Raw genomic sequence first — 14,152 nt, 5'->3', positions numbered from 1 at the left:
GGCCGCTGTTCTTCAGCAGGATGCAAATGAGGCTGCGGTAGTCAGGAATATTCTTGACGGACTCCATCCTCAGGAGCGGAATCGCCTAGTTTTCTGCGATGCCCCGACAACCTATGCGGAATTAGATAAAATGTGCATATATGCACACGGTATTCTGCGTAATGACCAGAGTCATACCTCCCAAACTAGGACTCCATCGAACTAGCCGACACATTCCGATCGGCACGTGTCCGCTGCGCCTGTTTCGGCCCGTCCGAGGACCGTCTGCTATCGGTGCAATAAACCCGGTCACACTCGCAAGGACTGTTATGTCCGGTTACCCACCTCAGCTATTGAGAGTGCTCGACCGCAGCCAAATACTCTTTGACTAGCACGTAACCCAGCCCCTCCTCGTGGGAATCGCCCATCTCGAAGTCCCACCTTGTTCAGCCACTCTATTTCCAACTCGCATAATCAACGAATACAGGGGGTTCTACAATATAGTTTACCCTGTCTTCAGGTGGAGCTCGCATTTGGACCCGTTTGTGCTCTCTTAGACTCTGGGGCTGTCCGTTCTTTGATGTCCGACGTTGCCTATAACTCCCTTATGAAAGCACTCCCTTCGCTGCACACTTATCCCGTGACGGTAAAGTGTGTTACTGCCTCTGCTCAGACTTTCCCAGTTCATACTGCAGTCAAGTGTAAGATCCGGATTGATCGTTATACATGGAAAGTCCCATTTTACGTTGTTCCCGGCTTGATTCAGCCCGTCATTTTGGGTGCTGATTTTTTAGGGAAAACGGGTTTGATGATTGATGTTCAGCAGGGGCACGCGTTTTTTAGATTCGATCCCACTAACAGGTTGCATTTACTGGGGCGAAGTCCTCCCGACGATAAGTCGTGGGTGTGTGCGGCCACGTCAGCTAACCCGGATCTGTCACATTTGGAGGACAATTACTCTACCCTCCTGCGCTCCCTCATCGACGACTTTCCTGATGTCTTAACCCCAAGATTGGGGCTCACTACACTCTTGCAATATGACATTGAGTTACTTGATCCATCCCCTGTCAAGATTCCTCCCTACCGGCTCATGCCCCCAAAAATGGACATATTACGACAGCATATCCGTCTTATGCTCGATGAAGGCATTATACAACCTTCCACTTCACCTTATTCCAGCCCTATATTCTTGGTGCCTAAAGGGCAAGATGGGTTTCGTCCGGTTATTGATTATCGGGCTCTGAACAAGAAGATCAAAATTGAATCGGTCCCATTGCCAGACATCCATTCATGTTTTCACTGGTTTAAGACCGCCAAAGTGTTTACGTCGCTTGACCTCAATTCGGCGTATCACCAGATTGGGTTAACTGACCGGTCGAAACCCCTGACTGCGTTCGCCACCGACTGGAATTTGTACGAGTACACTAGGGTACCATTCGGGTTGGCAACTGGAGCCCAGGTGTTGACCCGTTTGTTGGACAAAGTGTTTTCCGACTTAAAATTCAACTTCGTATTTCACTATCTTGACGATCTGGTCGTCTACAGTGATTCGTTTGAAGAACACGTACTTCATCTGCGTGAGGTTTTTCTCAGATTGCGCAACGCAGGATTAACCGTTAATCCCGCAAAGGTTAGATTCGCCACGCCTCACCTGTCTTTCCTGGGGCACATCGTGGGACCCTCCGGTATTTCTGTTGACCCAAGCAGAACCGACGCCATTAGAAGGTTCCCGCCTCCCAGGGACGTTAAAGGGGTCGCCAGGTTTATTGGCATGGTGAATTTTTTTCACAAATTCATTCCTCATTTCGCCGAGCGCGCCGCCCCCCTTAACCTACTCAGAAAGAAAGACGTCAAATTTCAGTGGGGGCCTGATCAGATACGAGCATTTCAGGATTTGAAGCTCGCCATTACCAACCCCCCGGTCCTCCGCACTGCCGACTTCTCCCGCCGGTTCACGCTCCAGACTGATGCTAGTTCGGTGGCGGTCGCGGCGGTGCTGTTACAGCAGTTTGATGGTGAGCTCCAGCCTATTGCTTACGCCTCACGCACATTATCCCACCCTGAGAGAAAATTTTCAACGTACGAACTCGAGTGCTTAGCAGTCCTCTTTGGCTTGGAGAAATTTAGGCCGTACCTTGAACACCTCGAGTTCGATCTGCAGACCGACAATCAGGCTCTCACGTGGTGTCTCTCCCATCCCCGCCAACTCGGGAGAATTGGTCGTTGGGTTGTGAGATTGTCCTCATTCAAATTTAATGTGCAGCACATTAGGGGAACCCAAAATGTCATCGCAGATGCTCTCTCGCGCATGTATGACCCCAGCGCCGAAAATCCTGTATGTTCGCTACTTTTGGATTTCCCTGTCCTATTCGAGGATATTGCCACGCACCAGAGGAAGGACCCAGAAATTTGTCCCATTATGGACCAGTTGTCACTGGGGCAAGAAGTGCCCGGATACTCTCTACTTAGGAGCGTACTTTATTGCAAGGCTCGTTTTGACGGTCGGCCTAAGATCGTCATCCCCCAGGCCTTAATTCCGGCCCTGTTTAGTTATTTTCATGACTCGCCCTGTGGGGGCCACCTAGGGGTGCGAAAAACGCTATGGAAAATTCGCCAATCTTTCATATGGAAGGGCATGGATGCGGATATCTCCGCTAGAGTACGGGCTTGCAAGCTCTGCGGGCTCAGTAAGCCCGCCCAGAACGCCCGTTATGGTATGCTGGCCTCTGACGTGGCTACTCGCCCACTGGAGAAGTTGTTTGTAGATTTCGTGGGGAAGTTCCCCCGGTCAAAGGCAGGTAACACCTACGCACTAGTCTGTGTGGACGCTTTTACCAAGTTTGTTTGGATTTTCCCGGTCCGGGAAGCGTCCACCGCCACGACTATTCGGGTGTTACTGAACATCTTTTCCACATTTGGGATTCCCGAGATCCTCGTATCCGATAATGCGACGCAGTTCACATCTCGCAACTTTCGCAATTTCTGTTTTGCCCGAGGCATCAGGCATGTCACCACCACACCGTACTATCCTCAGCCCTCCCATGCCGAGAGGTTCAACCGGAATTTACGCGCTGCGTTAATTGCTTACCACCATCAAGACCATTCCCGTTGGGACGAGAACCTCTCGTGGCTCCAGTTTGCATTTAATTCGGCTCGCCACGAGTCCCATAAGACCACTCCATTCAGCTTGATGTTTTCCTTTACGCCAAACTCACCCCTTTCCAACCTCTGGTCCATCAAGGAGTTACTTCCTGAAACCCCTGATTTCCGCTCCATCCAGGAACGCTGGGAGGCAGCGCGAAGAAATCTCCGACTCGCGCACGCTGCCGTGCGCAGGACCTACGACCGAGGCCGCCAACCTCCTCCTTTTCACGTTGGAAGCAGGGTTTGGCTCAAGAATTACCCCCTCAGTAAGGCGTCCCAACACGTGGCGGCCAAACTTTGTCCCAGATATAGGGGACCCTTTACCGTTCTCAAGTTTACCTCTCCGGTTTCCGTTCAGCTCACCGACTCTGACGGCGGCAGCAGGATCCGCGCTCACGTCTCACAGTTGAAAGCTGCGTGAGTGGCCGACTAATAGGTTTGTAAATTCAAATGTGATATGATTTTGGTAATTTATGCTAGCGTGGTGCTTTACTGTATACTTATGCACCACGCTAGCATAAAGGCACTTTGTATAAGCGCCTTGGGATTCCTAGGTTCCCTTATATAAGTGGAACATTAAACACATCAATATATTTTCTTGTATGTGGGCCTTGGAGCCATTCTATGTAAAGGGCCCCTTGCGCTTAGTGCCTGGAGGTACTTTCTTTTTCTAGTCCGATGTTTCGGATGTATGTATGTATATATATATGGGCCCTTAGAGCACTCTGCTATATTATGATATTGTTGCATTGCCGCCGGCATGCTTAGGTGTAGTCATGACTATGTGTGTGTACTTTGGTATGAGTGTGTGTGTGTGGGGATCCCCATCAACTGAGGTTATAACAATACGTTATGTGTGTTACTGTACAGCTCGGTAGTGTAACCAGAGCCTATGAATTGCAATTGTCGCATCGGTGCTGTCATCTTGATTGTGTTTGTGTTTTTCACGTGCCCCAACTCATATTGCAGTTTGACCCTTAGTTCGGACGGGCTGCGCTGTCCCTTCCCGTGCTACCATCTTTCCAGTGCCTTACGCCGAAGGGTGGAAACCATCCACCGTCCCTACGACCAAGTGCGAAGCACGGTCAAGTACCTGATAAGACCAGCACCCGTACCCCCCCCCCGGGGTGTTTACTGGAGGCTTACTGCATCATCAGGCATATTATGGACGTGACAACGGGACACTTATTAAGTAGCAACCAGTTTGTGGGGTGAGATGCCTGGGCTCTTATCCCTGTCTGCGCATGTGCCCCACTGATGGTTCGGGTGAGCTGCGCGTCCAGCACCACATAGTGAAGTGTAGATGGGTGCTCTCGCAGCCAGCGCAAGCACTTAACATCGAGACTGGCAGCAGGTAAGCTGCAACTCTGATACGATGGCCTGGCACTCCGTTTCGTCAACACGCAGGAGCCCCAGTAAATGGAATCACCCACGCCGTCTCCTTCGGGGGGGGAGGACTGTAACGGCAGCAACCACCGCCAGGTCCCTCAACCAGACCCCCTTCTTTCCTTTCCCCCCTCTCCACATGCCCTACGCTTGCGCCCTTCATCCTTTCACCAGGGACTGAGAGGCTCGTCTGAACACTGGAGGGCCATTCTGCTGCACGCCGTGGAAGAGTCTGGTCTCGACCCCAAATTATTTTTTGGAATTTTGGTTTACTAAATTAACGGCGGAGTTGGTGGACGCTTGGACGTTGTGCCGTCCTTATCTGGGCAGTTTGTATTTTTCTAATCAATTATATAATTATATTATTATATTATTATATTCATTTGGTGTCTGTACTGTTAATATAGTTTCCTATCCCAAACCACTTTTCGGTCCTTGGGCTTTGGTACGTTTCAACATCAATTGTCCTGCTGCTACAGAAAAGAATCCCGTTGTGAAAATGAAGTATGAAAGCCTTGTGCTTAATTAATCACCACGTCATGAAGATGTATGGGGAAGTGAAAATATATCTTCATTATTCGTGACCTCGGCATAGATGGAGGTGAGTGGTAAGTTTCACGCCTCAGCAGCATTAGCCCCGGTGTAAAAACTCGCAGTACTCATTGGATAGGAGGCTTTGTGGACACCAGAGCCTGTCTGGACGCTAGAGAAATCTCTTGCCTCTGCTGGGAATGTAACTCCAGCCGTCCAGCACGTAGCCCGTCACTGTAACAAGCTATGCCGGCCTCTCATTTTGAAAACTATCCCTACCATATTAGATTATGCTGGCAGGAAAATGAATTTCTATAAAATGTATCCATTTTTCACATTGAGATAAGTGCTATAGTTCAGTATTAAAGCACTAAAATCCTTTAAAATTGAGTAAGACGTTATATTTTTGGAGTGGTGTGAGCATGGGGCACGCGGTAGCGCACTATGCTACCAGTTGGAAAGTCACGGGTTCGATTCCCGTTGATGCCACTGGATTTTTAAATTGACCTAATCTTTCCAGCAGCACTATGACCCTGGGATCGACTCAGCGTCTAATAGAAATCAGTACCACGAATCTTCCTTAGGAGTAAAGGGCAGCCGGTGCGTAAGGCTGACAACCTCACCGCCATCTGTGAACCGAGTGCCTAGAAAATGTGGGAGCCTCGACGTCTCACATCCCTATGGGCCTTCACCGCGTCCTACTGGGATAGCTTTACTTTTTGATGGTGGGAGTGTTGTGTGTTGCTTGATACATTCACTTACCTGTTTCTGTGCATTTTAATAATGGATTTCTTGTTGATTGGAGTAGCTGGCCGGGTGACTCGGGGATTTGTTGATCACTTAATACTTATAATTGGCTTCTTTGTTTACATTGCAACCTCACATGTATATCTCCAGTTCATGGAGTCATGTGGTTGTACCGGCAACTTGGTGAAACATTTTTCATGTGTTATCGGTGTATGGTGTTTAGTATGCGGTTGTTGTCGGCAATCCTATGGGGTTTATATACCTGGTTATGTAACTATATCCAAATTGTGTCACACACTAACAACAAAACAGAGGATAGTAGACATGACTCAAAACTATCCACACGTTGTCTACGAAAGAATGTATACAACACAATTAGAATATTTCAATATTAAGAAACTCCATAATACGTAAATTCGGCAAAAATCCGGTTGGTAACTCACAGCAAACATTACGTCTCCGCTACAAAGACCAACCGGCTACTGCTGTTAAGGAGACAGTCGCTGTCTACTGTGATAACCATAAGAAATAAACTCCTGCAATACAGACTTCTGTCACAGCGTGAGGCATAGATACAGTAGTTGTTTCACTCACTTCAGTAGCATTGTTCCCATAGTCATCGCCCTGAATGCAGCAGGTTGGATTGTGAAAGTCTCCAGGGCCGTAGGGACAGCCGGATACACGAAGTCAGCCGTGTAGGCCCTGCTGTTGCCTGTTCCTGTGACGTCGCCTGAATTAGCGGACATGTGGTTCATAACCACATCAACGTAGATCCTGAAACGTAGGAACATCAGACCCAGGATGTGATACTGTGCTGCCTGTCAGTGCTACCGAACACCTCATGGGGCAAGGATAGACGGAGACGGAGCAAGGGTGGAATGATGATTAGCAGGGGATAATCGAAGCAACTTGTGGCAAAATCTGTTCGTCTGTCAATTCGTTCACAAGGGATCTCACATATATTCATCTAGGACTGAACTCTTGGCTTCACAGTCAGAAGCCAATGTCTAAACATCCGAGCCATGGCACTGTCAAAATTGCTGTTTGCCTGACTATATAGCTAACTGACTGGTTAGCAAACGAATTGATGTATTGACGGGGTGTGTAATTATCTTTACTAATGATCGGGTTACGAAGCTACTGATTAAACATCAAATTATATAAGTAAATAAATGAACAAAGGAAAGTTGTTGCTGTGCTTAACTAAGTAAACACAATGCCGTGAAGGTGAATGAGGGAGTGGATGTAGAGATCCAGATATTCTTGACGTCGGCAATAGAAGCTTCACGTCCAGGCAGCTTTATAGCTGGAGGGGGGGGGAAGTCCGCAGTACCCACCGGACAGGATGCTGGGTGGGACCCAAAACCGGTCTGGAAGATGTGGAGAGAAGAAAAGCCTTGCTCCTACCGGCACTCGAACTCCAGCCCATCGTCCATACAGCCGGTAAGCAGCGCACAGATTAAGATATTTACTTTCAAGAAGTAATGAACAAACTAAACATTTAATAATATAGTCCATACAGCCACGTCCATGTGTCTGTCCCATCTTGTTTCTGTCTGAATGCGGGGATTACAGTCTGCCCCACAAGAACTGTGTTCTGAATGCGATGTGTTTTCGAGTGCAGGTACTCAAGACGTTAGAAGTAGGTAACCACCATGAACAACCGAGATAGTTTCTGAAATTACGCTACAGATTTGTATCCACGGACACTACAGTACGTATATACATGCTTTACTGGTGCGTTATTGGCACTGGCAACAGCTTACTTGATCTTGACATTCCATTACCTGACTTTGACAACAAGTTACCAAACACAAGAATCCTCCATTACCTGTCTTCGGCAACAAATTACCGGACACAAGAAACCTCCGTTACCTGACAATGAAGTGATTACATCTGTGAACCATGGACCTGAAGGCCACCTCATCCCCAGAACGACTGGTGATTCTGTAGGAGATTGGTTGGTACCTGTCATACCAGGGGCGGTTCGTGACGTTTAGTATGATGACTTCGTTAATTGGAGATACCTGAAATCATTTCCAGGAATATTCAAACTATTTCATTTTATAGCCGTCAGTCATTTTGTGCCGCAATTACCGAGCTTTGTGTCGCTGTCCTCGGAAATACGTGAGGCACTTCGTGTAGCAATGTGAACACACTCTATACTGTGTCATTTTCACTTTTGAGAATTGTCAACCGAATTATTTTAAATGTAGAACAATTGGTTCGTTACTTAACAGCGCCTAAGTATAGAGCCTACAATATAGTTCCTTCTCGTCCTATGTAAAATTGTTAAAATACTGCATTTAATATTCATGTATTCCGCCAAAGAAATTCTACTCAGTAAATGACGTATGTTGTAGACAACTGATAGAAACAGTGTTATTGATAGTCAGGAACCTGACAGTTCATTGCCACGTCTGTAACAGCCCGCCGCTGGTCCCTACCCTGAGCCATTTTAATTCATTTGACACACTCTCGTCCTATTACTTTAAGAACCATTTTAATATTATTGTCAAATTTATACACGTTTCCACAAACTTATTCCTCACATTCAGGTATCATGACGAAAATTCTGTGCGCGTTTTTCATCTTCCCCATTCCTGCTACACGTCTTGTAGATATCATCTTAACTGATTTTACCATTCTAATATCTGGCGAGGAGTACAAATTACGAAGCTCCTCATGCACTTTTCTTCACCCTCCTGTCACTTCCTCCCCCTCAGGAACAAAAGTCCACCCATAACCCTCTTTTTGTACAATTTCCTCCCTTAATAGGGTACACTTAAAGGTAAACATAAACAGGAAACTCGTACAATCGAGTGAGGAAGCCAGAGACGATTCACGCCCGTGTAGAACAGTATGAAGTTTCTTACAGTGTAGCCAACTGAGTGCCGGGGTGGAGATGAAGCCCCCAACTTAATGACCGAGAATATGATAATGTGCTGCCTGGTAGGAGCTATTAAAACCTCGCGGAACGGTGCTAGATCAGTATAGGACAATGGTGGAATGATTATTAGCAGGGAAACCTGAATAAATATGGAGATAACCGTGGTATAGTGACACTTCCATGTTCCTGTTGATTGCATTGGAATAAAGAGCACGAAGCTTTTCAACATTATGGGTTAAGAACTCTGTTGTTCTGAATTGTTATTAATACTAACGAATGTGACCAAGGTCAGGGCTGCCAATACCTGCACTCCAGCGTAGCCTTGGGGGGCCAAGAACTTCTCACATTCTGCTGCTATATCGTCAAATTTCCACTCGAAGATATGAACGATAGCACTTCTGTCCGACGCGACGTTTGGGTCCTTCTGTCCGCCCGCTGCACAAAGCAGCGCCACCAACACGCAGGAGAGTAGCAGCATCGCGACTGCCTGCCGTCAGGACGCGTGGGTCCCCGTAATATAGGCGATAGCTGATTGTTACGCAACGCATCTGTGTTGTGTTTGTACTGGACTGTAGCGCACTGTGTCTCCTGGGACTGCTCTGAATTTTGGACGAACTCTTGTAGGGCCACAGATGTCTCCACTGTTGTCTGACTCCTGCCTCTGGCGTCACACAGTGTTATGCCAGACGAGCCAATCCTAGTTTTTGCTGTACACACTTCAACGCACTGATTCTGAACGGGCAGGTAACCAAAGGACCACCATATTGATCGCCTTTTTCTTTCTTCTAGCACTGTCTCTGCTTAATACTGGCCGGCTTATGTAGGGGTTCTCTCTTCCCTCAATATGTGTTTGCCGACGTCTCGGGGTCGTGATTTTGATTCTCACCGCAAGAAGAAAATATAATTTAAATACAGCACTGGGGTCGACACAGCCTCTAGCATTAGGTGCATTAGGCTGACACCCTTCCGCCATCTATGAGCCGATTGTCTAGAGAAAATGCGGGAGCCTCGACGTCTCACAACCCTATGGACCTCCACGGCCTGTCACATGGATAGCTTCTAGATATTTAAAAGTGACTCAACGACTTACGTCGCTACCTGACGATGAAGCACCTCAAAAGGTTTCAGTTGCAGTACAGATGACAATATGGAGACGATACGCCCATTGCTTAACAAGTAGGAGGTGGAGGAATGGAAGAGCAGATCTTACCCTTCCAAGTCCCTCCCAGTTCATGATTAAGTGATCAGAATTTTCTCTCATGCTCTAGAGTCTAGAGCCTGGGATGCTGAGACTGGTGATAAATAGACTGCAGTATAAGCAGGAAGGCCGTGGAGCAGGGGTTCGATTTCCGGTAGAGAAAAGAGATTTGTCTCTTCTCCACAATGTTCAGATCGGCTCTTTGGCCCACTCAACCTCTTATCGGATGGGTACCGGGGGCTCCTTCCACCACAGAGTAACACAGCTGAGACGTAAAACTAACCACTGGGCTTTATCTCGTGCTGAGCTCCACTCTCCAGTACATTTGTCTTGGCGCTTACTTAACTAAGATAAGTTATAACTTTAACTTTAGCCCATCAGTCTAAGGCATGCACTGCCTTCGCTCGCTCTGAAGCAGGGATCGTAGGTTCCAATCCCACTTATGGCATGGATCTTTGGTGTTTGTGTATGTCAGTTTTCTGTGTTTGTATACAGGTAGAGAGGCCTTGCGATGAGCTGATCACCCGCCAAAGGAGTCATACAGAATGTCTGAGATCTAGTAAACCGAAGTGAAAGGGAGAGTTTCTTGGAGATAGGCCAAGGCCCAAATTGGGTCTGTAGCGCCAAAGGGGAAAAATGATTTTAACTTTACCATATGTGTGATATTGTTTTCTTAGGCAGTGAAAACGAATATTAAAGTCTTCCCATGTGTGACGCCGTTTAATCTGGTAGATATTTAATATTCTAGAGAAACTTCTTGCCCCCTTCTTGTCTTAATATTCACTCTCCTAATCTAAAGCTGGAAGCAGCAGACTCCTCCAAAAAGGCTGGAAATTTATCTACCAGAATGCACGGTGCCATATTTCAGGGCACAGTAATCTCCAGATAGTAAATAAAGAAGCTCAGGAGCAAACAACACTTCTAGCGGTTGGTTTTATTTATTTATTTATGGGTTGATTAGCGACGCTGTCATTAGCTCAGGTTACATATTGTCGAATGACAGGATGGCTAATGAATAGTGAATGATAAAGCATTCATTCATGTATTCATTCATCAATGACCCTCCAGCCCTTTGTTGGGCCCTGGCCTCGTCTTCAGTTTCGTAATCATTTTATTAAACACTTAGTAGGAATCCTTGGAGGAGTGATTAGCCCGTCGCAAGGCCAGTACTTACACACAGGACAACACAAACAGAATAAAAACACACAGACATCCACACTTTGATTTGAGTGGGATTCAAACCCATGATCCCAGTGTTCGATCGAGCAAAGACAGTTCATGCCTTAGACTGCGCTGCTACTGTGATCGGCGAATTGTGAAATATACAGAAGGAAATTGTCCTGGACCAATTTTAGGTATTGTCACGATCTTTGATGAAGGGACTGAAACAAGTTGTTGAGCACCTCAAGTCAGGTAGCGGGAATACGAATACGGGACCTCACCAATGCGAAGCTGTCTGCAGGTTGTGAAGAGAGTTTGGGTGGTTTGAAACATTACATTAATTGATGCTGTGTATGTTGCTGCTCGACTGGGCTGGTTACACAGGTGCTGCAGCTGTAGGCAGCTGAGTCAATACAGATGCATACAGCACACAGGGCCTGGGTCATGTGTTTTGTCCCATAATATTGTCTGGAGTATGAAATGTGTCAAAATAGTACCTAAGTGTTGTTCTCTAATAAACACATAATGAACTAAATGTGAATTAATTTTGTGAAATTAGTATTGTTGTATTATCTTCACATGAAATCCTGCTACACTACATGATGTAACTTTCCTGAAGACATTGCTCTTGGTCTTATCACTTGAAGACTTTGTATGGTTGCTTTGGAATTATTACTATGTAAATGTGTCACGGTTTCAAATAAACAGCTGTTTTTCTTGACTTCAATATTTTCCTAAATAAATTATGTTACACCGTAATCAAGACTAACTGAAAGAATTGGAAATTTTTTATTGTGAGAGAAATCAAAGCAGGAAAGATATAAACAAGGTGTAAATGTGCATGTGGTGTAACAGTTCTGGCATATTCACTCTCTTTGGTGTGTCTCAGAACTGACTAAGTTTAAATTTTAATGAAATAATGGTTTTAGCAGTACACTTAATTATATCTTAATTAAATAAATATTTGCATGATGTAGACCTAAAAGTTCACGTGGCAAAAAGTTGTGTTTAATTATCTCAAACCTCTTACTTATAGAAAAATATTTTATAATAATTTATTAATTTACTTGAGACATGCACAATGAAAATTGCATGTAAGTCTTGGTAATTAAAATTGTCTGAAATAAATTTAAACCGAAATTACCTGTTGCTGTTACATGTGTAAATAGAAATGGAGCTGTTTTAACAGGCTCTTTACGTGGACTTGGTGATCTAAAAAGAAAAGTGTTTATTAAGTACAAGAGGAGCACTTGTGGGAAAGGAAACATGAAGAGGATCTTATCATAAGAAAACCCATTCATGTGTAACTGTCACTGGATGAGCATGCAATTCGTATGGTACACTGTCTTTTAAGGAATTTAACTTCAAGGAAAATATGCCTGTAAAGTAACGTATTTTCATTACAATTAAAATGTAAAATTAGGGCATTGAACAGCCTTCCTCTGGATAAAGATAGTTTTATATTTCTGTATTCATAGGAATATGAAGCCCTTACATCAGTAAATAACAATGCATTAATGTTCTGTATACATGTTAATTCAACATTGAGATAAGAGGTAAAACTGCCCAAATTGACAAGAGGAGAAACAGGAAAATTCCACTATAACAGTCTTTAACTGTTGTCCACATAAACAGTTATATGAATCAGTCACCATTGATAACAGAATACATATATGATGCCCCGAGAATAGTTGTTTTCCGAATAATGTTCATTTTTCAAACCATATATAATTTGAAGATTATTGTACCAATTCACAATAAGGGTGATAAACTGGCTGTAGTAAATATAGGGGGATATCACTGCTATCAACTTCATACAAAATTGTATCCAATATTCTTCTCTCAAGGTTAAAACCATATATAGATGAAATTATTGGGGATCATCAGTGTGGGTTTTGACGTAACAGATCAACTACAGATCAGATCTTTTGCGTTCGTCAGATATTGGAGAAAAAAATGGGAGTACAATGAGACAGTGTATAAGCTATTCATAGACTTCAAAAAAGCTTATGATTCATTTAGGAGGGAAGTATTCTACAATATTCTGAAATAATATACTGCACGAGGCTCTACTGTCATAAGTTAGAAGATCACAATAAGATTCCATCACTATGATAACCTCAAATAAGTTAGAAATATTAATAGCAACAAATAATTTCTTTTAATGTCGCACAGAAGTAGTTGCACAGAAGTAAAATATTATTGTAATTTAATGTTACAGGCACGAATAAAAAGCGTGGTTTAACTTTGAAAAGAGTAAGAGTACAAGACTGCAAACTTCAAGTAATTAACTCCATCCAGCTGAGCCTTTCCTGAGAAGCTGCCATTCGGTCAGTTATTTAAGAATTTTCCGACACTTCATCAAAAACTAATACTCATTATTGTGTTTACAAGAGCCATCCACTGTTCCCTAACCTTAGCCAGATCAGCCCAATCCATACCATTCCATCCCATCCTATCTCTAAGATCCATTTTAATGTTGTCCACCCACCTATGCCTTGGTCTCTTCAATGGTCCCTTTCTGTCTGTCTTTCCCACAAATACCCTATATGCATTTCTCTTCTCCCCCATTCGTGCTGCATGCCCCGTCCATCTCATAATTCTTGATTTGATCATTCTAATCATACTTGGTGAAGCATACAAGTTTTGAAGCTCCTCATAATATACAGTGAAGTAAAAAGTAAAACTTGTCCCTCTGCTTAACTAATTAAACACTGTGCCATGAAGGCATATGGGGGAGTGGACATAAAGGTCCACATTCTCTTGACCTCAGCACTAGCTGGAGATGAATGGTCTGCTTTACCCCCAGGGAAAGAGACCCACGGTATCAGTTGGCTAGGAGGTTGGGTGGACCCCAGAGCTGGTCTGGACGATGTTGAGAAGAGAAAATACTTGAACCTACTTGAAGTCAAACTCCGACCCCGTGGTTGTCTAGCCTGCAGCCAGTCGTTATACCAGCTTTGCTATCCCAGTTTACCCTCATGCAGTTTACTATGAACTACTGCTTCATCTCTCTTTGGTTCAAATATTCTTTTCAGCACACTGTTCTCATGCACTCCATGTTTTATTATTCCCCACTTCNGCTTAACTAATTAAACACTGTGCCATGAAGGCAT

General features: G+C 44.8%; 1 protein-coding gene across 1 annotated transcript in view; it reads right to left on the bottom strand.

Moving 5' to 3' along the window:
* LOC111867559 (alpha-amylase 1) overlaps positions 1–9,170 on the bottom strand; it is a 19,117-nt gene extending 9,947 nt beyond the window's left edge. Inside the window, exons 1-4 of the mRNA XM_033752720.1 lie at positions 8,982–9,170; positions 7,663–7,814; positions 6,382–6,561; positions 4,344–4,467 (exon numbers count right to left, since the gene is read on the bottom strand). Of these exons, the coding sequence (XP_033608611.1) occupies positions 4,344–4,467; positions 6,382–6,561; positions 7,663–7,814; positions 8,982–9,155 (630 nt within the window). The 5' untranslated portion in view covers positions 9,156–9,170. The remainder of the gene's footprint in view (positions 1–4,343; positions 4,468–6,381; positions 6,562–7,662; positions 7,815–8,981) is intronic.
* Between the last annotated feature and the right edge of the window lie 4,982 nt (positions 9,171–14,152).

This window comes from Cryptotermes secundus, unplaced genomic scaffold (genome assembly GCF_002891405.2).
Source record: "Cryptotermes secundus unplaced genomic scaffold, Csec_1.0 scaffold148, whole genome shotgun sequence".
NCBI lineage: Eukaryota > Metazoa > Arthropoda > Insecta > Blattodea > Kalotermitidae > Cryptotermes > Cryptotermes secundus.
The sequence above is the reverse complement of the archived record's forward strand: the minus strand, read 5'-3'. Positions and strand labels throughout refer to the sequence as shown.